Consider the following 26839-nt stretch of genomic DNA (forward strand, 5'->3'; position numbering starts at 1 on the left):
TAATTTTCTACCCGGACTGATTTAGCCCAGAAACCCTTTGTGCAAATGTTTCGATAATTCGCGGGAAGTGACGAGAGGGTGGGATACGGGAGGTGCGGATTCTGCAAATTAAAAAAAACCAATCTATTTAATGCCCTTGATAATAATTATAACCTACCGTTTTGCAAGTGATAAATCAGATCTACTTTTTTTTGGGAGGTAAAATGGACTCGTCTGTAATATCAGCGCCGTGTTTATCGTTTAGTTGCGAAGCCTCAAATCATACTGCCATCTTATTAATCGACGTGTTTTTTTCAGGTAATTTTAAAAAGTAAGTACCAATATGAAAACAAAGAGTGGGGGGTTAATTGAGGCAACGGGAATGTGAGTGGAGGCGAAGAACTAATCATTCAAAACGCGAGTCAAATCTTCGGTTTATTCCAACCTGCAAACGAATTTATGGCGGTTCCCGGGCCCCAAACATCTCCTACTCGGAGAAGGCGCCACAATCGCACAGGTTGGACTCGTTCTATCACGACAGAAGCGTTTGCATTTGATGTTTTTAAAAAAAACACATAGAAAGAGTAGATTTGCCATTTTCCTGTTGGTGCATGAATCCGACCGAGCCCCTCTCCCGTTTCAGATTTGCTCCGAATCCCACTCCCTCTTGGAACTAAGTAAATGCGGAGCTCGGAGCGAAATGGTGAAAATAAAAGTAAAACTCGGGCGACTATATCTTGTAAACCCATTTTCAAATAAGGCAAAAAGCAGGAGTAACTCAACGGGTCAAATAAGGCAAAAATGAGTCATTCTCCTCCCTAGTGGGTAGATCCGACGCAAAGGTCCCCGAAACATAAAACTGCTGTCGTTTGAAAGTCTAAAACTTCCAAGTCATATTTTAATGTCACTAGTCCCCCCACTATTCAATTCCCCATTAGATAACAGCAATTAAAGGGAATCTGCATTTAGTTCTGCCTCCACGACTCAACAAACGGCGGTGTTTAATAGCAAATGTTTAATAACAAACTGCAGTCTGAAGAAGGGTCTCGACCCGAAACGTCATCAATTTCTTCTCCCCAGAGATGCTGCCTGTCCCGCTGAGTTACTCCAGCATTTTGTATCTACCTTCGATTTAAACCAGCATCTTTCTTACAAGACGGTGTTTAATATATTTGGGGATTCGAAAGCAAACCCTGACGCCCCGGCGTTTTGCTAAAGCAGGAAATTCAACCTAATCAGTTTGAATTGACCTGGGAGCAAAGGTTTCAGGTCAATGGTAAGGCCTAGTCTTGAACGCACAGTGACCAGAGGTTGGCATTTCCTACTCGTGTCTGTGTCTTATCAATTTATTAAACCAGGAATTCTCCAAGCAACAGGCGAACACGTGCTACAATGCTTAAATAACTCGAATAAGACAGCATAACTGCGATGAAATTCTTCAAAAGCAAGTCAAAAAAGGAATTCCGATAAAATAATAATGTATAAACAAACTAAAAAAAAAAGATCCATTTCATTTTCGGACTGCCCTATTGATAGGAAAACAATCAAACGCTACAAGGAGATTATTAATATTTCAAAATATATCCCAGATTATCAAGAGATTCCTCCTAAATTTTTATTTCCACGTTTCCAGTAATACGGGATCTTGAGGAAACCTTTCAGCCTATGACTAGAGTTTGCATCAAAACCACCAACCACTTCAGTGCGATATACCTGGGACTGTTGGAGAAGCTAGGGGGTTTCGTTCACTGATCGTTGTCTATCAGCGATATGACAGGTAATCAATAACTGGGTCATTTAGACATTTGCCTTCCCTTCCAGCACAGAGAACCCCCTATGATTTGGGGGGGGGGGGGGAGGGGGGGAAGGAGAGAGGTAGTGGTTGCCTCCGTGTTATGAGGTATGGATAAGAGGAAATTGGGCAGGACAGGTCAACGGGCAACTGGTTTCCAACTTCTAATACGACATTTGGAGAGTACTCTTTTGAGCGACCCGCAATTATTAATTTTCTTCAAAGTTGTGGAATTTAGTGGAGCGGGGTTATTTCGCATTTCCTCGCAATTTCTAAGCAGTTAAAATTACTTTTTTTCCTGCATTGGCCAAACACACAAAGATTGGAGATCAGGTTATCCAGCGGCTGTACACGATGAGGCCAATGGCTGGCCATATCTTAAACGCGCTGGACACTCTCTCTCGGGTCATTCTGCAGTCTATAACCGAGTGTTTTGGTATTATCTAATTATAGTCTCGCTCGAGAAGTCAGCACTGATCATTACCTCCCCCACCCCTCCCCATTTCCCCAATCGCGCCCCCCCCCCCCCCCCACAAATGCGGTCGCCCCAAGAATGCGGCGTGCAAAACACGAAGTCCGTTTTATACTGGTCGATCCACTGCATACTGACAGGGGCTGAGGTTGGGAGCAGGGTTTTGCACCGGCCCGTAGCTGAATGTCGAGGAGTGATGCTTGGCTCGGAGTCTCAGGCTGGCCAGGCTGGTGTTGCAGTTGTCCCGGTACACGTATGGACTCGAGCTAGATCCGTAGGGGCAAGGAGAGGCAGCGACCGCTGTGTTCAACGAAGGGCCGCCAAGGCTGTTCAAGTTGTTCAAGCTTGTGCCAGGTAAAGCGGAAGGGACCATAGCCATGGAAGGGATGGAGTTGGGGGCGGAAAACATGGCTTGCGATGACAACGAGTTCACATTCATGGAATTGAAGAAGGAAAAACCTTTGGCGGAGATGGGATTGGTGCCGAGTCCTTTGGTGGCCCAATTATTGTATGAATACCCGGAGTACATGTCCTCGTAGGGTTGGACCAGCCCGTTGAACGGAGCTCCAAACCCAGTCTTGCACAGTTCAGTTTGTTGGTGGCGCTCCCGCTTCCTCCACTTCGCTCTACGATTTTTAAACCACACCTGTCCAGACCAAAGCAAATAAAAACAAAAACAAAGGTTCATTCACAATGCACAAATAGTTGGAGATGAAAAGAGAGACAATAAACTCTAAATCGTAGGTAGACACAAAATGCTGGAGTAACTCAGTGTGGTCAGGCAGCATCTCTGGGGGAAATGAATAGGTGACGTTTCGGGTCGAGACCCTTCTTCAGACATTTTAATAGACAGTGTTTTAATAGACAGTAGATTTTGCACCATCGTCCCCCTCGATAAAGTATTGCAGCCGGATTTTGTGACACAAAACTGCAGATCCATTTAACAGAATTATTCATTGCTGACACAATTTTGCACGTTCATGCACATTCAGGGTGCCTGAAGAAGGGTCCCGACCCGAAACGTCGCCTATCCATTCCCTCCCCAGTTGCTGCCTGGCCCGCTGAGTTCCTCCAGCACTTCGCTCATTTCGTTTTGCTCAATATTGCAGCATCTGCAGTCTCTTGTATCTACAATCGCGGCGCCTTAACCAAAAAATTAAAACCCTAGTGCATTCAAACTGTTTACCGGGATGTAATCGCGACACCTTTTATTCGACTGAAATTACGTAGAAAAATCAGTAATACTGCTTGAGGAACTGCGAGATTCGGGCTTGATAGGTTTTAGATTCGTGATGCCTCTTATTGAATATCTTAACGTCGGGGTAATAAAACTGAGCTAAGGAGCCATCGCAGGGTTTTGCAACCAGCCGATTGAACTAGTTGATTTCGATCAGTTGAACTAGTGGGAAGAAAGGTCTCGACCCGAAACGTCAACTATTCCATTTCTCCAGAGATGCTGCCTGACCAACCCACTGAGTTACTCCAACGCTTTGCGTCTGTCTTCGGATGATTGCAAAGATGGGTAGTTTGAATCATTGACTCCGTTCGTATTTGTCACCAGAATAACACGGAGAGATTTTGCATTTAACTCAACCTGCTTGTGCTGAAAATTCCTTAACATTTAAATTGCAGTTATAAAGTTCAAATTGCTTTTGAAGTAATCAACAACCCGAAATAAAACTTTTTAAAAAAGCGTGTGATATTTACCCTGATCCTGGCCTCGGTGAGGTTTGTCCACACCGCTATTTCCTCTCGGGTGGACATGTCTGGATAGCGATTCCTCTGGAAAGTCGCCTCCAGTTCTTGCAGCTGTTGGCTTGTGAAGTGTGTTCTCTGCCTTCGCTGCTTCTTTTTGGCGGAGTTGTCCTCCGAGCCCGAGTCATCTGATTTACACCGGCGGAGCTGCCCGCTCTCTCCTGGCGGGAATTAAAATAAAAGAAATACCAGTGGGCAAGTGTTGTGGCACATCCTTTGTTATCGAAAATACGACTCCAGTCACAATGCATTAAGAATCTCCTCACCTTAGTGTTAACATTTCATGATCTATATTTTGAAAATCCGATTACACGCTGTTTATACTCAGTATTTAAAGGCAGCCCATTAAATGGCAAACGCTTAAGCGTTATGGTTCGGTTTGGGACATTAAATCGTTCAAACAAACAGACCTACGAGCGCCATTGATTTGTTCAACCTTTCTCACAAACCAGGCATTAAAATTGGCCAAGATCGTCGATCTAAATTTATACCGCTTCGGCTGGATAATTTAAACGAATATAATTTCAGGTAAACACCGGCTGCACGGGATTTGTAGCGTTTCCCAGGTAGCTTCCTGGAGTTATTTCGATTTGGGAATAAAAAAGATATTTCGTTTTCTTTCAAATGACCAGGAGATTGGAAACGTGACGGTCTCAGACCGCCCAGGAGTAGCCCATCTTGTCACTGCATCCCAGGATCTTTTAGTCTAAACCAAGAAAGATTAAAAGGGATAAAAATTAAAATTGAAGTTTAAGGTGATTATTTTGTTGTTGGAAGCAGTTTTTCTTTCGAATTTGAGATGCTTTCTCTTGATTTGGTCCGTTTAATTTACAGGCGCGTTGAACCATTGCAATGCGGGTACTTCGGTGAGTACAAGCAGTAATCGAAATATTATAGCTTCGTTATCTTCAAATACGCAGAATGCTGCCACAGATACTGTTTGTTTTTTTCCTTGCATGCAATGCAAACCGTGCTATTTCTTCTACGTATGTAACAATGCCGTTTAGGACAAGCGAGTTCTCTGATTTGCGGTATTTGCAGTTAATTATTAAATTGAAAAATTCGCTTTGGGAATATCTGAATATATTTCTCTGCAATAACATTCAGTTATTATTGGATTGTAATTTGGGAGTTTATGGAACTGGTCGTTTGAGTGTTTATTTGAAGTGAAATGGTTCACAAATTATCTCATTTACACCCCAGCATATTACTGAAAATATGCATTTATGGTTTGTAAAATGTTCTTTTGTGAGATGTTTCCTACATAATGCTGCTTCTCGAAAATTGTTACAAACTATTGTGATCCGATATCGTTTTAATGCATTGTGCTCCATAGTAATCTATCGCAATCATAGCTAAAACCTTTGATTGAATTTGATATATTATGACTAGAGTCCGTTTCGTACAACTATGGTTTTTGCAGGGCGATTGTGCTCAAGGTTAGTGTGTCCGTACCGCGGTTAATACCCGGTGATCAGATTTAATATACCAGGGATATTACGTTATATAAGTGCCTTGTGCGTTGTGATCGGCCTTGGTACATGATGTCCAGGATTAGTCTCTTGTAACATGACTAGTAGAGTGTGTATGAACACCGAATGTACCAAAGCTGATCATAATATACAGCTGAGGGTTATGACAATATATATATCATAGATCAGTGTGTAGATATTAAAGACGGAGTAATCGCAGAACATTTCCCCGACTGCAGTCAGACAAACCATTTCCTCTTAATTACTTTTTCTTCCCAAAATGTGACGGCCTTATGATTCTTGTCAAGGTGTGTAATTCACGCATTGAGATCTAAATGTATGTTCGTATTTACTTCCATTTTGGAGTTGTTGACTTCACCAAATCAGGCCGAATACCAGCCACATATCTCCTTGATAATCGCAAACTCGAACAGGCGAAACAAGCCGTTCAATTAAATAGCAGTCAGCACAACTTTAATCGCTTTCACCTCGTAATAATTTTTACAAAAAAAAATCGTGTACCATTACATAAAACATAAAGTACGTGCGCTGTAATTAAGATAATTGTCTGTAATTCTGCGAAGCGTGGTTGAAGTTTGAGCACCGTTCTGCTCGTCAGTTTTGGCTAAGCACAGATTTTTAAAAAACTCATCCTTCTTACCTCCACTTTCGCTGTTCGGCGTCCCAGCCAAATGCCTGATCCCGAAAGAACTATTATTCCCAGCTGAGCTCTGCAGTGACTTGAGAGAAGTTGCTGCCATGCTGTACCTACTCCAAGTTGAACCAGGGCAAGGTTTTTTTTATGAACAAAAACGAGCCTTCAGATGTTCCATGCAGATTGTCAGAAAGAATAGACCTCTCTTTTTTTTACCCCCTTATCCCTGATATGTGTTTTTGTCCCTCGGTCCCCCCCTTAATCTCAGCTGCTAATTCCAAAGCTCAGTCTTTTTCCCGGCCTATTCGTCGAGACGGCTGTTCCCCTTTGCTGTCCATTTGGACAGAGAGTAGTGGGATTGGACGAAAGCGCGTTGGGTTGGTTGCGGGGAGGGGGGGGTGGGGAGCGGGCGAGGTGGAGGCAGGTGGGTGGAGACAAGGGGACGGTTGATGGCAGCCAGCGGGAGGAAATGCCGGCCACGCATTCCACGGATTGGTAACTGGTGGTCGTTGGATGAAACATCGCAAGGCTGCGCGGCCCGGCATTGGCTCCACAGTCTGCCAGTAATAATTGACTCGTGATGCTTTGGTGCAGATGGGTGTCCACGAGGGAGCAGCTGTCGGAGTGAATCCGCCAGGAAAGTTCCAGCCGCCACTACTCTTGCGTCTCACATATATATTTTTAAAAAACTCCTTTGAATTCTCCTCAAGCCCAGACCCTTCACGTTTCAGTTCAATTTGAACTTGCAAAGTATTAGAACTGAGATGAGGAAGAACTTTTTCAGTCAGAGAGTTGTGAATCTGTGGAATTCTCTGCCTCAGAAGGCAGTGGAGGCAAATTCTCTGAATGCATTCAAGAGAGAGCTAGATAGAGCTCTTAAGGATAGCGGAGTCAGGGGGGTATGGGGAGAAGGCAGGAACGGGGTACTGATTGAGAATGATCAGCCATGAATGATCACGTTGAATGGCGGTGCTGGCTCGAAGGGCCGAATGGCCTCCTCCTGCACCTATTGTCTATTGTATTGTCGCCCTATACTTTCTGCATCGTGTAAGGTTGCTGCAATATGTGGGTTGAAATTCTGCACTGGACAAAATGTGGGAAGTGAGCGACGTACCCGCTGGTTTTAGGAGCTGAGAATTTAGATGACATTTTGTGTTTAAATGTGCCAGCGTTTCATTTCATAATTTGTTAATTCCATCGAATTTGCATTTGACAACAGACAATAGGTGCAGGAGGAGGCCATTCGGCCCTTCGAGCCAGCACCGCCATTCAATCTGATCATGGCTGATCATTCTCAATCAGTACCCCGTTCCTGCCTTCTCCCCATTCCCCATGACTCCGCTATCCTTAAGAGCTCGATCTAGCTCTCTCTTGAATGCATGCAGAGAATTGGCCTCCACTGCCTTCTGAGGCAGAGAATTCCACAAATTTTCAACTCTCTGACTGAAAAAGTTTTTCCTCATCTCCGTTCTAAATGGCCTACCCCTTATTCTTAAACTGTGGCCCCTGACTGTTACAGTTTGATCTCACGTAGACTGAGAGAGTTGGCTGCGTTATACTAAACCACACAGTTGTATTCAACAGTGCACAGGCATTTGTAAACGCACAAAAGATGTCCAAAATCACAAAGATACCTACTCCCGACTCGGCTATTGAACAGACGTCAACAGTGTACAGCTGTTGTTAACGTTTCTTATGGGGGGCTGGGGAGGGGCGACGTTGAGAATAGTTTCAAACGTGATGTCATGCCCCCTCAACCTTTGGAATGATTGAAGTACTTAATAAGCTCTGTTGGATCTTTGGACTTCAACGCACCATTGTTTTGGAAGGAATCTGTTTGTTAGTCTTGTCAGGCTGCCAGGTCATCTCTCCGCAAACAAGAAGCCCTCGCTAGCTCTGTGTGGCGACTGGGAGAAGGGAATGGTGCCAAGGCAAGATGCCAGCCTTTGAAGTTAATGGCTTCACGTCGGTGTGGATTAGTACAAATGGGGTAGCTAGTTGCATGGGCGAGTGAATGAAACGACCCGCTGGTGACCTGACCCATAGCCAAGATTAAACTGCATCTGCAGTTCCTTTTTGCACATTCGCATTAAATTGGCCCTCTCGGTTATTATGGAGTGAGACCTGCCAAGTGTGAATCACTGCTCACCAAATGGCCGCTGTGAAGCAGCTAATAGCAGAAAGATGGCTCACTTACTGTGCTACATGCCAAGGGCGGCGTGTTGCTGCAGCCACCAGTGAACTATTTCAACGTAATTTGTTTCAAGAAAGAATAATTTTGTGGACAAGACTGAATTATTACCCTTCGAATCTTCATGACAAACCCTACGCTTCAAGATCACCTTCAGTACTTTTGAGCGATTGATAACTAAAACGTGATAAGTGAACCGTGCGGCGCTGAGGACCATTTGGCCCATCGACTGTGGACTGGCTCTTCCAAGGAACGCCCCATTCAGGAGACCTACTACCCTGATCTTTTTTTTATTCCAGAGAACAGTTATTTTCTTCTTTTTAAGTATTTATCCGTTTTCTTTCTGACGAAAAAAACCCCGATTGTATTTGTTTCTATCCCCCTTACAATCATAACAAAATGTGAGGTAAATGGAAAAACCTCCTCAGTCACTCTGGGCCTTGTGTTACCAAACACCCTGAACCTGTGGTCTCTGTCATTGTCCTGCCGGTGGAAGCGTTCCGCTTTATTTGTTGAAAAGAACCCCCCCTCCGAAGCGTTGAATACGTTTCCTAAATATATTGTAAGAAAATAGCTGCAGATGCTGGTACAAATCCTAAATATATCCGTACCCTTTTGCTTTACCGATAATAATCAGTGTTCAACATCTCTATATAACCATGTTCATATTAAAGGAAGGTTTAGAGGGATCCAGGTTTTAGTCTGAGGAAGGGTCTCGACCCGAAACGTCACCTATTCCTTCTCTCCAGAGATTCTGCCTGACCCGCTGAGTTACTCCAGCATTTTGTGTCTATCTTCGGTGTAAACTGCGGTTCCCTCCAATACGAGGTTTCGAGGGAATATGGGGCAAGCGCGGGCAAATAGGTCTAGCTTAAAGGGGCATATTGGTCACATTTGTCCGCGTTTGACCCATATCCCTCTAAACAAAACTCAGTCACTAAAACAAAACTAAACACTCCACCGTTTAAAGGCGAACCTGTCCATTTCCCTCCACAGATGCTGTCTGACCTGCCGAGATCATCCAGCTCTTTGTGTTGGAAGGAACTGCAGATGCTGGTTTAAACCGAAGACAGACACAAAAAGCTGGAGTAACTCAGCGGGTCAGGCAGCATCTCTGGAGTATGAAGAAGGGTCTCGACCCGAAATGTCACCTATTCGTTTTCTCCAAATATGCTATCTGACTGGCTGAGTTACTCCGGCTTTTCGTGTCTCTCCTCCTGCACTTCGTTTTTTTGTTGTTGCTCGAAACCTTTTCCATGCCGACGATTAACGTTTCCAGCTTTTCTCTTCACGCTACGGATCTTCGAAAACAAGAAGTGGAGTCAGCACATAATTACATCCAAAGTAGAGGCAGGAACAAGCTCCTCCAGTCTTCGTTTCTCCTCCACCTTTCAATAACATGGTGGTAGATTCCATTGCACCTCCGCGCCATTTCCCCGTTGCAATCCCTTATCCCCTTGATTCTCTTCATCAGTCTGAAGAATGGTCTCGACCCGAAACGTCACCCATTCCTTCTCTCCTGAGATGCTGCCTGACCCGCTGAGTTACTCCAACATTTAGTGATACGTTGATTCTCTTAATACTTCTAATCTAAAAACAATCTTTCCATCAATCCTCTTCCTCAAGATAGACACAGAAAGCCGGAGTAACTCAGCGGGACAGGCAGCATCTCTGGAGAGAAGGAAAGGGTGACGCTTCGGGTCGAGACCCTTCTTCAGACTTGTTAGGGATAAGGGAAACGAGAAATATAGACGGTGATGTGGAGAGATAAAGAACAATGAATGATCACATCACCGTCCATATCTCTCATTTCCCTTATCCCTAACCAGTCCGTAACGTCACCCATTCCTTCTCTCCAGAGATGCTGCCTTATCCCTGAGTTACTCCAGCTTTTTGTGTCTTATCATCGGTTTAAACCAGCATCTGCAGTTCCTTCGTACACGTTCCCCTTCCCCAGCCCCCTCACCCACCCCCGCCCGTGCCAGATATTCGTAAACGGTGAAATGTTAAAGGGATGATATCCAGATACTTTAATTTATTTGTACGATCAAATATTACAAGAGGGCGCAGAAAATAATCAAAAAGGCTGCCAGGAATCCGGCCTTTATATCTAAGGAACTGCAGGTAGACAAAGCCCTGGTTGGACCACACCTGTGGAACAAAGAGCAGATCTTGGCGCAGAGAGCAGAGTTGGGAATGATATATTGTCCTTTGAAGGACTTCAGTACAGATTTCCAGAATGGTATTCGGATCCCCAAGATTCAATTACTCGGAGAGATGGCACAAACTGGAGGCCTCTTCAATTCAGAATGATTTGATTTACTTTATCGATTGATATGGTAAATAGAGGGAAATTGTCCCCGCTGGTTGGGGAGACTAAGACGAGGCGGACTGGTCAAAAAAAACAAAGCTAGGGTGAAGTTAGAAAACACTTCCTTCCACACGCTGATGGTCAGAGAGATGATCAACAGACAATTGTTTAGTTTAAGACAGACACAAATTGCCGGAGCAACTCAGCGGGACAGGCAGCATGTCTGGAGACAAGGAATGGGTAAGGGTTCGGGTCGAGACCCTTCTTCAGACGTTTCAGACTGAAATTGTTTGGTTTTGTTTATTGTCACGTGTACCGAGGTACAGTGAAGAGCTATTGTCGTGTCAGCCGAAAGGCTATACGTGTAGGAAGGAACTGCAGATGCTGGTTTAAACCGAAGATTGACGCAAATTGCTGGAGTAACTCAGCGGGACAGGCAGCATCTCTGGAGAGACGGTTCGGATCGAGACACTGAAGAAGGGTCTGAAGAAGGGTCTCGACCCGAAACGTCACCCATTACCTCTATCCGGAGATGTTGCTGAGTTACTCCAGCATTTTGTGTCGATCAGCGGGAAGACGATAGATGATTGCAATCGAGATGTCCACTGTGTAGTATAAGAAAATAACTGCAGATGCTGGTACAAATCGAAGGTATTTATTCACAAAATGCTGGAGTAACTCAGCAGGTCAGGCAGCATCTCAGGAGAGAAGGAATGGGTGACGTTTCGGGTCGAGACCCTTCTTCAGACTGATGATGAGAATCAAGGGATACGGGATTGCAACGGGGAAATCGAGCCACAAAATTGAAGGTGGTTAGTTGCTAATTTTAAATCTGGCTTTGAAGAGCTATAAGCAGTGTTCAGTGCTAGTTCACAGACCAGTCATTATCGCGTTGAATGGTGGATCAGTCTCGACGGACCAAATGGTCTCGGCATATCTCTTTTTGTGTGTTCCAGTGATATAAAACCGGCTTGACGGAGAATCGCTATTGTACATGAACAGAAGTCAGCGCGGTAAATAAAGCAGACGGGAGATCTCATTATATGTCTTACCGCAACTCGGGGCGAGATAGTTCGCCTGTCACTGGGTTTCATAATGCAGCCACATTCCTTGCGTAAACAGTATTTAGGAGAGTTGAACCCCTGATCTTGCCAGGAATGTCTCCATACTTAAAAAATAATAATTTAGATATTAAAACATACGGTTGTACTTTATCTCCGGTTGTACGTTTTCTCGACCCGAAACGTCACCTATCCATGTTCTACAGAGATGCTGCCTGACCCGCTGAGTTACTCCAGCACTATGTGTCCCTTTGTGTAAACCAGCGTCTGCTGTTCCCTGTTTCTACGGTTTCAGGAGTTCGATTGAGGACGAAAACGCTGTATGTTCTCTCTCTCCCCCAGAGTGCCCTTTACCACCCCTATCTGTTCTGCTAATATTCATCGGATCGGGGAATAATTCTCGCTGCCGCTCTGGACTGAATGAATACAATAATGATTCTCCAATCATTTTCACAATATTTCTTTTCTCTCCAGAGATGCTGCCTGACCCGCTGAGTCACTCCGTTTTTTTCCCCTCTGTCTATCTTCGGTTTAAACCAGCAACTGCGGTTCTGTCCGCCACATAATGATTCCTTGGTGCTTTGAAAGTGCTTTGGTTCCCTGCTCTTCTGCAATGTTTAGTTTCATGCACACCTCTGACTGCAGCGTCAGAAGATTTCCCCTTCATGTTTCAACATTCAGGCCCAAAGGGAGGACAATTTATTGGAGCATTTATTGACGAGACCACCGCAAAACTCTCCCTGACCCGTGACCCATGAATAAAGCCTTCAGTTTTATAGATTCACGTCCAAAGTGTGTGAAATTTTCTGTCTATAAAAACCAGCATCCTTCCTACACGTTTAGTGTACGGTGAGTGGGGTTTTTTTTTGTTGCGGGGTGCACTTTGTACCTGCGGCTTTGATTAGATTTCGGAGTTGAATACGGCTCTTTGCAATAGATTGACTCAGGAGCTGACCACCTCGGCATGAGGTTTGTGCTCTCCAGTGGCACAGTTCAAAAGTCAAGTACCAGTTGAATGAGGCCAGTGTATCCCCGGCGGTAAGCGGCCCCGATGTTCACAAGCGTACAAATGATGCAGTCTGCACAAGGTTACACGGATGCGGTCAATGAAGTCATGTGATATCAGTTCATTTGTGTTCGATGAAGCTCACAGATCACTCACGCCAAGAGATACTACGAGCAGTGCGAACGCCGACTCGCGTTCACGGGTTTTAATATGAATTAAACAGCAGGTCCGCCTCTACCTCCCAGTAGCACGATTGGGAAGTATCATTCGCCTTGATCTCCATCGTTGCCATTTGAAACGTGAAATCTATATAACTAAAACTCTCGTTTGTTATCTTGTTTGTGACTGAACTTCAGCCAAAACGGTACACGATAGCGCGACAATTTTAGGCCCACCTTACTGGCCATTGTCACTTTAGTGATAATGCAAGTCGTTTTATTGAAATCGGTCTTATATTTTTTAAGTTATTCACATTTTAAAGTTTAAAAGGAGGGGGGGAGGGGGGAAGGGGAGAGTGGGGGAGAAGGGAGAGGGGGGGGGGGGGGGTGGTTGAGGAGAGAGAGGAAGGGGAAGGAGAGGGTGCTGCACCAATGCAGGAGAGGTTTGGGCCCAACAGTCTAGTATACATTAAAAATGACTTTAATCCTTCCGACGAACTGTTCTTCCTCGCCGTGAAAGCACCTGGAAAATCATATATATATGTGAATGTGTGTGTGTGTTTGTGTACATGTATGCATATATATGTACACGTATACACACAGATATATAAAACATAAGTGGCGAATCAACTGGACAATTAATAATGAACAGTCTGAAGAAGGGTCTCAACCCTGAACGTTACCTATTCCTGTTCACCAGAGATGCTGCTTGACCCGCTGTTACTGCAGCATTTTGTGTATTCGCTGAATAGAAACAGCGAATACAAATCTCTCTCTGATTTCAAGCAGTCGGTTTTGGTTTAATCCCCTTCACCCCCAAGATGGCATATCCTGTTCCCTTTACAGTGATTACTTACAGGACATGAACCAACATTTTCCTTCTTTTTATTTATTTTTAAATGTTATTCAAGCGGGCTGATTTATTGTCGTGGCGTTGGAGTCACGGCAGTGGCAAAGCGTTTGTTTAATGGGCGACCTGTTATTATGAACTACGTTGTACCATTATTCCATTTATTAATTCACTGTATATTCCATAGGAACATAATCAAGGGAAAGCACCTGGAAAATCATGACATATATGTGAATGTGTGTGTGTGTGTGTTTGTGTGTATGTTTATGTGCACATGTATGTATATATATGTACACGTGTGTGTTTATATATATATATATACACACAAAATGCTGCAGTAACTCAGCAGGTCAGGCAGCATCTCAGGAGAGAAGGATTTGTACCAGCATATGCAGTTATTTTCTTATATTTTATATATATATATATATAAAATATAAGAAAATAGCTGCATATGCTGGTACAAATCCTTCTCTCCTGAGATGTTGTCTGACCTGCTGAGTTACTCCAGCATTTATATATATATATATATATATATATATATATACACACACACACATACATATATAAAACATAAGTGGCGAATCATCTCGACAATTAATAATTAACAGTCTGAAGAAGGGTCTCAACCCTGAATGTTGCCTATTCCTGTTCACCAGAGATGCTGCTTGACCCGCTGTTAGTGCAGCATTTTGTGTCCATCTTCGACAATTAATGTGAAAAATAAGTGTACTTTGTCTTCCAATTTCACTTGAAATAACCAGAACTCAACATGAATATTAAAAATAGGCCAGTTTAATCGGACGCTTTATTTTACGAAGTGAAGTTGTCCCAATTATTTTCGGACAGCGTGTAATATGTGAAAATGACAATGCGGGTCCATTAACGTCTTATGACCGAGGCGTTAAATGTTTTCATTCATTGCTAACTTAACGATATAATATAAATTCTGACATGCAATCCTCGCATGACCGACAGGTTAACTTGTTGGTACAGTGTATTGTGTTACATGTGGGCGCCGCGGAGTCTTTAATGGATCGCTCATCTGACACCAGTTGAGGGAGAAGGATTTTGCAGGCACTGGGTACCGAGCAAAGGGCTGAGATCCGCCCGGTTAATTTATTACAGGCTTGCGAAAATCAGCAGCCAGTAAATTCAATCACATTAGTAACCCGACGCTGCCGTAATGATGATTACTGCAGGTTAGCACGATGTCCACTATAAATAAAGGTCCTTCGTAATATCTCGTAAAAATAATACGAGGTGTCACCCCATCCGCTCCATTGATTTATAGGGTAGAGAGAGTGTGTTCAACGACCTTTTAAAATACTGTGTACTCAGTGAGCGAATTCATAGAGCGAATATTCGTGAATACTGTACATTGTTTACATTAGTTCAACTCGTCTATGATTCACATAAATTCCCGGCGCCAATCGGATCCTGACTGACAATCCTTTATTCCCCTCTGTCTGTGGAGTTTCCCCTTAAATGTAGACACAAAGTGCTGGAGTAACTCAGCGGGACAGGCTGCATCTCTGGGTGGAAGGAATGGGTGACGTTTCGGGTCGAGATCCTTCTTCAGACCCGAAATCGAGATCCTTCTTCAGACCCCAACTGGCCGTTCGATTTTTTTAAATCTAGTTCAATCATTACATTGGGTGGGTGGGGGTGGGGGTCTACAAAGTTAAACGGAGCAGCAACATTTCAATCTGAAAATAAATAAATTCGCACCTTGGGTCAAAATACGTTAAATGATATTAAGAATATAGAAGCAGATTATTGAGCCCAGCCGACCAGATGTAATTCCATTCAAAGTGTGTTACGTATTAAAGACCCAATGCATTTTACATTTACAAAGCTTGCATTAATTATCCCGGTTTTATACTGAACTCGCTGCACTTCCGTTGGCCTTTTTCTGAAGCTTAGCACAAGAAAGAGCTCCGGTTTATTTATCGTTTCACCAGGTGCCCCCTGTTTTGAAAATGAAACATGATTTGCGATAGGGTCCGGGGAGAGGTTGGGGGGGGGTTACAACTGCAAGATTCCCAGTCTCTACTGTATCCTGTTTATTGGTCTTTTCCCACTGCCACTGTTTCTTTACCGTACTTTTCCTGCTGACTGGAACCGTTCTCTGATTCCAAACGCGTTGCCTCTCGCGAAAGGCGCAGCTTCTGATGTGGGCAGTCCAGGTCGGCAATCTCAAGTGTGGGGATTTCCATTCGAAGAATTTAATCCTACAAACGGCGAAAAGCGAGGTTTAGAAGCTGGAGAGAGAGTGAGAGAGAGAGAGAGAGAGAACATCACTGGCCGGTCCTAATGCCCAACGAAACGGGAGTCGAAAAAGGAGTCTCAGGTCGCTGTGCAATCTTTCTCAGACACCCATTGACATTTTCACGTGCGTTCAGATCTTTTTTTTTTAACCCCAATTTACATTTTTTAAAGACACTTGACCAAATAATACAGTCCGAGGAAGGGTCTCGACCCGAAACGTCACCCATTCCTTTTACCCAGAGATGCTGCCTGTCCCGCTGAGTTACTCCAGCATTTTGTGTCTCTTCCTCCAAATAACACAGCCGATTGGTTTCTCTTGAACGGTTTCCTTTATTTTCCTGGAAGCTGAGTTTATCCAGTGTTGAAAACGACTGATGTTTCAGAAACGTTTCAAGAGGTAATCGCAAACTTGGAAATAATTCTCACGTCACCCAGGTACCGTCAGAAGATGCTGACAGCGTGTTTGGATTTGTATGGCAGTTACTTTATGTTTTTGTGTTGAAATATTCTTCAACTTTAATATTGAAAACGGTAATACGACACATACAAGACGCGTTTCTATGGTTTCGAATCTGGTGAAAGTCTTCGCAAAACCAAACAGCTTCTTTCCTGCAAGGCCAGTAAAATACTTGACAGTCTTGTCAGTCGTCAGCGGAACAGCATCTCCTTCGCTATTGTGTAAATCTGTGTACAGGCACGTCTACTGTACAGAAGCAAGGGCCTACCCCAGGTGTTGAGTGGAATACACCGTACAAGATAATAACCAACGTCGATGCATCGGATTGTTGCCTTGACGTGTATCATATCTAGTTCTGTCCAAGATCAACATTCCACGCTGCTGATTTCAGATCCGCAATCTAACCAAAACTCAAAGAGCGAGACTGGCTTTGAGGTCTGCCTTCAGAATCAACCCGCTACTGCGATTACAAATAACCTTCTGCTTGAGCAATTTTGGGCAATTTACCAGATACATTTTTTGTTTAAACATGTGAATGGCGATGTCGTCGCTGAAGGTAGATTACCAGCCAGGATATGGGGGGGGGGGGGGGGGGGGCATTTAAGACTGTCAAAGTGTTAAGAACGGAATGAACACGAGCGTGATCCTGGGGGGGGGGGGGGGGGGGGGGGGGGAGAGTTTGGGATTAATAACTATCTCCTGGACTCCCAAGTGGTTTGGCGAGTTTACAAGTGAACAGGAAGAAGGGTGAGGCGAGATCGCATTCGGCATTCTTGATGGGTTGTCCTCTCTGGAAGTATCCATGCACGGTGGATGTATGACTACTTTGATAGGAGAAACGCCTTGCAAGAAAGACGGAGTCAAGGACCACTTCAGCACTATTGTCACTGAAACATCGGCAAATAATTGCAGCCTTCGGGATAGAAATACTGCCGACTTTCTTTAAAGTCAGTCTGAAGAAGGGTCTCGACCCGAAACGTCACCCATTCCTTCTCTCCTGAGATGGTGCCTGGCCTGCTGAGTTACTCCAGCATTTTGTGAATAAACACCTTCTTTAAAGTCTGATGTTCAGACTCTATTCGTGTGGAATATCCGGGTTCAGTATATCCCGTAACAATACACATAATGTAGAACATCTACCCGAATCTGACTCTCAACTCAATTTATACGCTGATTTAAAAAAAATTATAATGTGACATCAAAGTAAAATTATTATTATTTTTTGGACTCGTATCAATTATTAAAGTCACATTTGCTATTGAAAACGGCTCGATTATTACAATGTAATACCCTGGATATTTACCAGATGATTGGACTATTTTTTTTTGGTCTGAGCGGGGTGGGGACTGGAAGAGACATTTGCATGGCGCATCGCGAATTAATTTTGGGGATTTGACTTGATTAAGATATCTGTCAGTTCGCAATTCGGAAAACTCATTATGGGACTCGGAGGCAAGAGGGGAGCGCTAGGGCAGATGGAATTACTGTTCAATGTTTGCAGATGATAATTTGCGCTTCCAGACCCGGATTTGCATATATTGCATCTGTCAATTGGCTCTCTCTACGTTATTGAAAAATAACTTTGAACTGCATCGTGTTTCCTAATATGGGAATCGAGCATAAATTACTAGCCGCCTTTCATTTTCAAGTCATATTTGTTGTATAAAGAGAGCAGCGGCATTAATATTAATGAGACTGATGAAGTTGTCTCATGTCAATGCCGAAGGTCTCGTGACCAAGAGCTACGATACATTTCTTGCTGATGGCCTTCACTCGTAAGGGCGGTGTAAAAACTGCACGTTTCCCACACGAAGGGGAATGATCTAAATCAGAATGGGTAGAAGTCAATCCGCCAATATAGAATACTGCGAAGGCGGGATACATCTGCCAATCGATCGAAGTGCTGGAGTAAATCAACGGGTTAGGTAGCATCTCTGGAAAAAAATGATGGGTGGCTTTTCGGGCCGGGACCCTTCTTCAGGCTGCTGACTGACCCACTGAGTTACTCCAGGACTTTGCGTCTATCTCTGGTCTAAACCAGCTATTTCCCTCGTTTCCCCTTCCCGTGATTTTCTGTCTGAAGAAGGGTCTCGACCCGAAACGTCACCCATTGCTTCTCTCCAGAGATGCTGCCCGTCCCGCTGAGCTACTCCAGAATTTTGTGTCTATCTTCAGCATTTGCAATTCTTTGTTTAATCGTTTCTTCGAAATGCGCACCTATCTTTATTTCTAAATAAACAGTGCAAGACGAGGGAGCTGCACCTTAGTCTGACCGAGGAAGGGTCTCGACCCGAAATGTCACCTATTCCTTTTCTTCAGAGATGCTGTCTGACCCGCCGAGTTACTCCAGTATTTTATGTCTATCTTCGGTTTAATCCAGCATCTGCACTTCCTTCCTACACATTTTACCGAAATAGTGCGGATTGGAAATAAAAAAGGCGAATCAATATAATTGTTGCACTTTGAATATCTCCATGCAATTGACTGGTTATGTCGAAACATGTATGCAAAGCGAATAGGAGAAATTAGTTTCTGAGTCATTGGAATAGGAGTGCTGATTAAAGTTATATTTACTCTCGCGGAAGCCACAGTTTCCTAACTAAAACAGAGGCGGGAGAAATATCTGGAACTGAGCATATAATTTTTGACGGAGTCTGGCAGGTTTTACTCTCTCCTTAGGAACTTCAAATGCAGGCCTCACAAAGCTTCACTCAGGGGCACAGACGGCGGCTAATTTGGTGGTTTCCAGGTCCCGGTCATTTTCGAGAGGGAGTGAAGGCGATTTTTGTCTTGGGATATATCCCAAGTCTCATTTGACCCGCAGTAACCTTGAGAATGTGGCTTGTAATTGTTTCTGAAGACCCAATCCCGGTAAACTGGATTTTTAATCTCGCTGATGGATTCTGGTACTTTTTTACAACCAGAGAATTTAACAATTTTTTACACTTGTCAGTATAAGAAAGGGATCGGGGGCGGCGGGGACAGAGGGCAGAGATGGGGTGGGGTACTCAATAAGGAAGGAAGCTCCATCTTTTCCTCTTAAAGTTTTGGTCTCCTAATCTGAGGAAAGACATTCTAGCCTTAGAGGGAGTACAGAGAAGGTTCGCCAGATTGATCCCTGGGATGGCAGGACTTTCATATGAAGAAAGACTGGATAGACTAGGCTTATACTCGCTGGAATTTAGAAGACTGAGGGGGGATCTTATAGAAACATATAAAATTCTTAAGGGGTTGGAGAGGCTAGATGCGGGAAGATTGTTTCCGATGTTGGGGAAGTCCAGAACCAGGGGTCACAGCTTAAGGATAAGGGGGAAGTCTTTTAGGACCGAGATGAGAAAACATTTCTTCACACAGAGAGTGGTGAATCTGTAGAATTCTCTGCCACAGAAGGTAGTTGAGGCCAGTTCATTGGCTATATTTAAGACGGAGTTAGATGTGACCCTTGTGGCTAAAGGGATCAGGGGGTATGGAGAGAAGGCAGGTACGGGATACTGAGTTGGATGATCAGCCATGATCATATTGAATGGCGGTGCAGGCTCGAAGGGCCGAATGGCCTACTCCTGCACCTATTTTCTATGTTTCTAAATGTTGAGACTGCGAAAGAGTTAAATCGGTGTCAGAAGTAAGTCTTGCCCCTAGTCCCACGAGGTTCATTAAGAAAAACTCGATTGTTAAATTAATGAAATATAATAAAGTGACTAAAAGTTCTAGAGTAACTCAACGGGTCTTAAATTAATGTATATAATAAAAGGGACTCGAAGTTCTGGAGTAACTCAAGGGGTCAGGCAGCGTCGAGTCATTGGCTAAATCATTGGGTATTTTTAAAGCAGATAACAGTGACTTGATTGGTAAAGATGTCAAGGGTTGTGGCGAGAAGGCAGGAGAATGGGGGTTGGGAGGGAAAGGTAGACCAGCCATGATTGGGTGGCGGAGTAGACTGGAATGAAGCGAATAGCCTACTTCTGCTCCTATGACATGATTTTACGAGCTTATCTCTGGAGCACATGGATCGGTGACGTTTCGAGTCGGGACCCTTCCGACTGAAATATAATTTCAGGTAGAAACAATCGATAAACCCGTGCATACACACAGCAGTGAACATCTGAGTTAGCCGAGGGGAGGGATAACTTTTAAACACAAAAGGCTGCAGATGCTGGTTTATTTAAAAAAAGGGCACATGTTGGAGTAATTCGGCGGGTCAGGCAGCATCTCTGCGGGACATTTTTTCAGTCAGAGAGTTGTGAATCTGTGGAATTCTCTGCCTCAGAAGGCAGTGGAGGACAATTCTCTGAATGCATTCAAGAGAGAGCTGGATAGAGCTGTTAAGGATAGCGGAGTCAGGGGGTATGGGGAGAAGGCAGGAACGGGGTACTGATTGAGAATGATCAGCCATGATCACATTGAATGGCGGTGCTGGCTCGAAGGGCCGAATGGCCTATACCTATTGTCTATTGACATGGATAGGTGACGTTTCTGGTCTGGACCTTTCTTCGGAGTTATTATTAAGAGTTATTCTTCAGGAATAACTTGGTCTCTTGGCAGAAACTGGATACCTTCACATAAATATTACCTCAGCTCTGCTCAAAGCATGATCCGAGTCAGATCAAATCCATGTTGGCAACGTTAAAACGAACCCCCACACCATCCACGACCACCCAGTGCGTCGCCACTTCCCGTCAGTGGGAGAGATGTTATTTTGTGTTGCATGCAACAAAATGGCAAACCGAATAATTATGCAGAATATTATAGAAACAAAGCACCCCCCCACCCCCTCCCGACCTACTCTCCCCGACACACAAACACTGTTCTGGGGAAATTTGAAGTCATTTAGTTGAAGTCAATAAAAATCTTCCGATTGAATAAACAGGAATCTCAGGTCAACATCTCTCCGCGTTCTCTCAATTAATTTCTGATGCAGATGCTGAAAGTTTAGCTCAGTAGGATAGAGAAAAAATGTTGTCTCCTCTTCCAATGTTAGCACCAATACCAATACAAAGTGATGAAATTCCTCAAGAATGCACGATAGAAACACCCTAATATTATATTAGTGTCTTAATATTAAAGCGACGAAGGCACTTGGCAGTTTTTAGATAGCAACGATCGAGAGGGAAGCCTGACGTTTCAATTCGGTACCCTTCCAATATAAGCTCTCGCCTGATTTTAAGCACATCACAGTAGGCAATGGTAATTCGGAAGTATCTTATTCACTTTTAAAGTTCACGAATGGGTGGGCCGCTGAGACCGTTCTTGCAACATGAACCAGGCAAGAATCTATTTTAAAGAAACATTGCGACCGGATAAGCTGCCATTTGGAATCCTAGGATCACATAATTAGGCCATTCGGCCCATTCAAAGCGTACCATTTCCTATTTGAACAATCCTCTCAGTCCCATTCTCCAGCTCTTTCCGTCACCTTTCCAATTATCTCTCCAGGGTCTCGACCCGAAACGTCACCCATTCCTTCTCTCCCAAGATGCTGCCTGATCTGCGGAGTTACTCCAGCATTTTGTGAATAAATCGATTTGTACCAGCATCTGCAGTTATTTTCTTATATCTCTCCCAAAACTCCCTCCCCCCGGGTTCAGCTATTCAACGCACTTAAAAAAAGGCATGATTAACTTTGTTCAATAGTTCAATGGTGCTATAATTTGTTACATTTGCAACTGCACAGTAAAATTCCATTCTGCACATATTACACAATGCGGGGGTTTTGGCGCCATTATTCAAAGTCCAAAGCCCGTGTATTCGATGTATTGGGGTAGTTTCCGCGAACCGATGTCCCTCTCCTCTCCTCTCCTCTCTGATCAGTCTGAAGAAGGGTCTCGACCCGAAACGGCACCCATTCCTTCTCTCCTGAGATGCTGCCTGACCCGCTGAGTTACTCCAGCATTTTATGAAATAAATCCCTCTCCTCTCTTTGTATCCCGGGTTTCCACGGCCCCTATCAGCAATGAATTCCTGGTCATTACCATTCTTCATGTAAGTCTTAATTTACACATTGACCCTCTCCCCCCCCCCCCCCCCCCCCCCACACACACACACACTTTTGTTGTCCATTGCTTTAAATCTATACCTCCTGGTCTTGACGCAGCTTCTGTCTATTCATTCTGCCTATAGTGGCCATGATCGCCTTTGCTTCACTTTTCTGTCCACCTCAGTTTCAGTTTAGTTTATTGTCACGTGCACCGAGGTACAGCGAAAAGCTTTTGTCACGTGTTAACCAGTCCGCAGGAAGACAATACATGATTCCAATCCAGCTATTACAGTGTATAGATAAATGATAAGGGAATAACGTTTAGTGCAAGGTCCGATCAAGGATAGTCCAAGGGTCACCAATGAGGTAGATAGTAAATCAGCGCTGCTCCTATCTACCCAAGAAAAAAGAACTCCAGCTTTTCCTGTCAATCCTTCAACTGAAACCACTTAAGTTTGGCAGAATTCTAGTATAATGAAAATCTATATATTAAAACTCTCGTTTGTTTGTTTGTTTGTTTGCTTGTTCTTGAACTACAGCCAAAACGGTACACAATAGCGCGACAATTTTAGGCCCACCTTACACACCGTCGTCCCTTTGGTGCTAATGGAAAAAGTTATTCACATTTTAGAGATTAAATCTCTCTACGAGGGAGGGAAGGGGGAGAGAGGGAGTGCAGGGAGGGGGGGGGGGGAAGGAGTGAGGAGGTGGAAGGAGGGGGGAGGGAGGAGGAGGGAGGATAAGGGGGTTGAGGGGGATGGAGTGGGGATGAGGGGAAGGGGGAGGGGAGGAAGAGGGGGTGGACGGAGGGGGGAGGAAGAGGGGTTGGACGGAGGGGGAGGGCGGGGGTGGGGGAGGGGGTAGGAGAGGGTGCTGCACCTATGCAGGTTTGGGCCCAACGGGTCCACTTGGTCTATAAGTAATAAAATACCGATGTCATAATCTTAAATTATGTGGCCTTTGCATTTACACCATTTTGCAGAGATATACTGCATGGTTTGGGTTACCACTTAAATCCTTCCAGTCTTACTCCCATTCAGATCATTTATTGGTCCATTCAACCTTTTTCTTGGAAACAGCTCATGACCTTCCTTCATCCACCAGAGCTGCATTGGTTCCCAGAGAGATCATGGATGAGGGATCATGCACAGAAACAGGCCCTTTAGCCTACCTTGCCCATGCCAATCAAGATACCCTAATCTAATTCACCTTGTCGTGTTTGTCCCATATCCCTCAAAATGCTTCCTATCCAAATGTCTTATAAATGGGCCTTCACTTCAAGGTGGTTGTCTCTCTGAGTCACTCCACAGAGGTCTGAATCCCACCACACTCTTATTCATGGCCATTCAATACAAAGCAGGGAGGGGACCTGGGCAGCTACTAAAATATTTGACAGCGAGCATTAGCAAGGCATAAAAATAGCGACTTCTAAAGATTTTGTATCAATACTGATACAAAAGTGCACTGCAGTTCATGATTTTATTTCCCCAATACATTTTAGACCTCTAATCCGATGTAGCTGACTTGAGAATGTCTTCTGGGTGTGCTTGTACATCAGTCACTGAAAGTAAGCATGCAGGTACAGCAGGCAGTGAAGAAAGCTAATGGCATGTTGGCCTTCATTGCGAGAGGATTTGAGTTTAGGAGCAAAGAGGTCCTACTGCAGTTGTGCAGGGCCCTGGTGAGACCACACCTGGAGTATTGTGTGCATTTTTGTTCTTCTAATTTGAGGAAAGACATTATTGCTATTGAGGGAGTGCAGCGCAGGTTCACCAGGTTAATTCCCGGGATGGTGGGACTGACATATGATGAAAGAATGGGTCGACTGGAATATAGTCACTGGAATTTAGAAGGATGAGAGGGAATCTTATAGAAACATTAAAAATTCTTCAAGGATTGGACAGGTTAGATGTAGGATAAATGTTCCCGATATTGGGGGAGTCCAGAACCAGGGTTCACAGTTTAAGAATAAGGGGTAGGCCATTTAGGACTGAGATGAGGAAAAACTTTTACACCCAGAGAGTTGTGAATTTGTGGAATTCTCTGCCACAGAAGGCAGTGGAGGTCAATCCACTGGATGTTTTCAAGAGAGAGTTAGATTTAGCTCTTAGGGCTAAAGAAATCAAGGGATATGGGGGAAAAGCAGGAACGAGGTACTGATTTTAGATGATCAGCCATGATCATATTGAATGACAGTGCTGGCTCGAAGGGCCGAATGACCGACTCCTGCACCTATTTCCTATGTTTCTATGTTTCTGGCACCTTGGTTTGATACTGTGAAGTACCACTGTTTCACTCTTTCAATATAAAATATTAAACACAATGATAAATCTAGGCCAATGCAATCACGATTTTGCACATGTGTTGGGGTAATTGACTTATCGATTTTTTGTTTATATATTATTGTGTGTAATGTGTTTATAGGCCTGTTAAACTGCTGCAAATAAAATTAAGACACAAGGAACTGATTATGCTGGTTTACAAATAAAACACAAAGTGCTGGACTAAGTCAGTCAGTTAGGCTGCATCCCAGGACGACATGGATAGGTGACGTTTAGGGTCGAGACCCATCTTCAACTTATTTCATTGTTCTGTTGTCGGTACATACGATAATTAAAGACTCTTGACTCTTGTTACCGCACACACAATATAATCATATTGATTTTTCCCCTGCCGTTAACACCTGACTTTCTGAAGCCTGTTCCCCACTTCTCATCCACCACTACCACCACTGCCACCCTCCTCCCCTTCTTTCCATCAGCCAGGCCTTCGGAAGGCCAAGCTCGAATGTCAGGTTCAACCTCTCGACCTTCGCCAAATGGTTTGATTTCACACGGCTTTATGCAAGGTCTCAGTTCCTCTGCCCTCCAAGAGTTACTGCCAGTGTGCACAGTGGGGGCCTTGGCTGGAAAAAAAACTGTCAACACTGACATAACCCGGGTCTTAAATCTAACTCCGGCATGTGTGCAGAGCGCTGGGCTGAACAAACTCCAATACTTGAGACGGGCAATAACTTAACTCACGACTTTGGACCGCTCCCACATTCCACATTTTTTTGGAATCCATTCGGTTCGATGGAAAGAATTCTGATCAAATATTTATCATTTCAAGTTAAAGGCTCTTGGGTTCACCAACCAATTCAAAAATCCCAAGGGGTAGAATGACGAATTATCCAGTCATGTGCATCAGAACAAGGGGAAGGGCCGGCTCCGTTGGCCATTTAGGAAATTGAAATGATGTGGAATTAGAAATGAATTGTTGAACATGCAGCACACCCCTCAGCAGCAGGTGAGGGAGCTTGCAGAATCATATAGGTGGTTGTGCAGCCCTGAACTGGTGGTAAAGAATGGGAGGCATCATCCTCTTTTCTACCTTTGTGCCAAGAAACTCATTACAAACAAAAAAATAACAACAGATAGAGCCTTAGGGTCATACAGAATTGGACCAGGCCCCTCAGCCCAACTTCTCCTTGCCGATCAAGATGCCCCATCTCAGCTTGTCCCATTTGCCCACATTTGCTCCACATCTCTCCAAACCTCTGCTGTCCATGTACTTGTCAAAGTGTCTCTAAAATGTTGTTATTGCACTTGCTTCAAGTACCTCCCCAGGCAGCTTGTTCCATATACCCACCACCAAAGGTGAATATATGGTCTGGATTCTCATTTTCTGAATCTGAATCTGAATTATCTTTATTGTCATTCAAAATGAATTGAACGAAAATCATTTGCCACGCAGCCACAACAGTACAGAGTAAAAGACACAAGACACACAATTTTAACACAAACATCCATCACAGTGACTCCTCCAGACACCCTCTCACTGTGATGGAAGGCAAGAAAATTTCTTCTCTCTTCCCCCATGCTTCTCCCACGGACAGATAGTTCGACTTCTGCCGAGGCGACCGAGGCTCCCGATTCGCGCATCCCCCGCAAGGAGATGGAAGGTCCTGTGACTGAGCCGTGCCAGGCGATGAAAAGTCCCGCGGCCGAGCCGCGCAGGGCGATGGAGAGTCCCGCGGCCGAGCCGCGCCGGCCGATTGTAGTTCGAGCAGGAGTGAGACGAAGAAATAATTTTGTTTTGAACGAATGCAAATCAGCTGAGTAAGACATTCACTGGAATGGATTTTTCCTTATTGTTTTGGAAACTAAAGCAAGGGTCTTGTATAAACTTACAAAATTCTTTTGTCAGGAAACGTCCAAGATGATCTGTGCGTTTGAATATAACATACTGATGGGGGTTTATTGGATGTTTTGGTGATGCTGCAGGTAGTGCAGATGCCTCACTGGCAGTTCAATCCCGACCTCCAAAGTTGCCCGTGACTGAAAATGTTTCGTCTCTGGGTGTTCCTCTTTCCTCCCACCTCCCAAGACGTGCCAGTTGGAAAGTTAGTTGGCCACTGTAATCTGTCCCTTGTGTCTTAATTTTATTTGCAGCAGTT

At 44.2% G+C, this 26839-nt stretch overlaps 1 protein-coding gene across 2 annotated transcripts; it reads right to left on the reverse strand.

Moving 5' to 3' along the window:
- Nucleotides 1–2303: 2303 nt before the first annotated feature.
- LOC144610336 (pituitary homeobox 3-like) lies at nucleotides 2304–16244 on the reverse strand. Of its 2 annotated transcripts, none has more exons than XM_078428952.1 (3): nucleotides 15801–16244; nucleotides 3951–4159; nucleotides 2304–2889 (listed from the first exon to the last, which is right to left on the reverse strand). In XM_078428952.1, the coding sequence occupies exons 1-3, from the start codon at nucleotides 15916–15918 to the stop codon at nucleotides 2353–2355; spliced, it is 864 nt and encodes a 287-aa protein (XP_078285078.1). In that variant the 5' UTR covers nucleotides 15919–16244; the 3' UTR covers nucleotides 2304–2352. The 2 variants fall into 2 exon arrangements, with proteins under 2 accessions (XP_078285078.1, XP_078285077.1); XM_078428951.1 differs by lacking the exon at nucleotides 15801–16244 and adding an exon at nucleotides 6132–6456.
- Between the last annotated feature and the right edge of the window lie 10595 nt (nucleotides 16245–26839).

Source organism: Rhinoraja longicauda, chromosome 36, assembly GCF_053455715.1.
Source record: "Rhinoraja longicauda isolate Sanriku21f chromosome 36, sRhiLon1.1, whole genome shotgun sequence".
In the NCBI taxonomy this organism is placed as follows: Eukaryota; Metazoa; Chordata; class Chondrichthyes; order Rajiformes; family Arhynchobatidae; genus Rhinoraja; species Rhinoraja longicauda.

Excerpts from the sequence above, each read along its gene's own strand:
- LOC144610336 (XM_078428952.1), bottom strand. The coding sequence starts at position 15,918 with ATGGAAATCCCCACACTTGAGATTGCCGACCTGGACTGCCCACATCAG. Across the intron at positions 4,160-15,800 it reads CAGTCAGCAGGAAAAGTACG|GAGAGAGCGGGCAGCTCCGC; the intron begins GTAAAGAAACAG and ends AATTCCCGCCAG. Across the intron at positions 2,890-3,950 it reads TCACCGAGGCCAGGATCAGG|GTGTGGTTTAAAAATCGTAG; the intron begins GTAAATATCACA and ends TGGTCTGGACAG.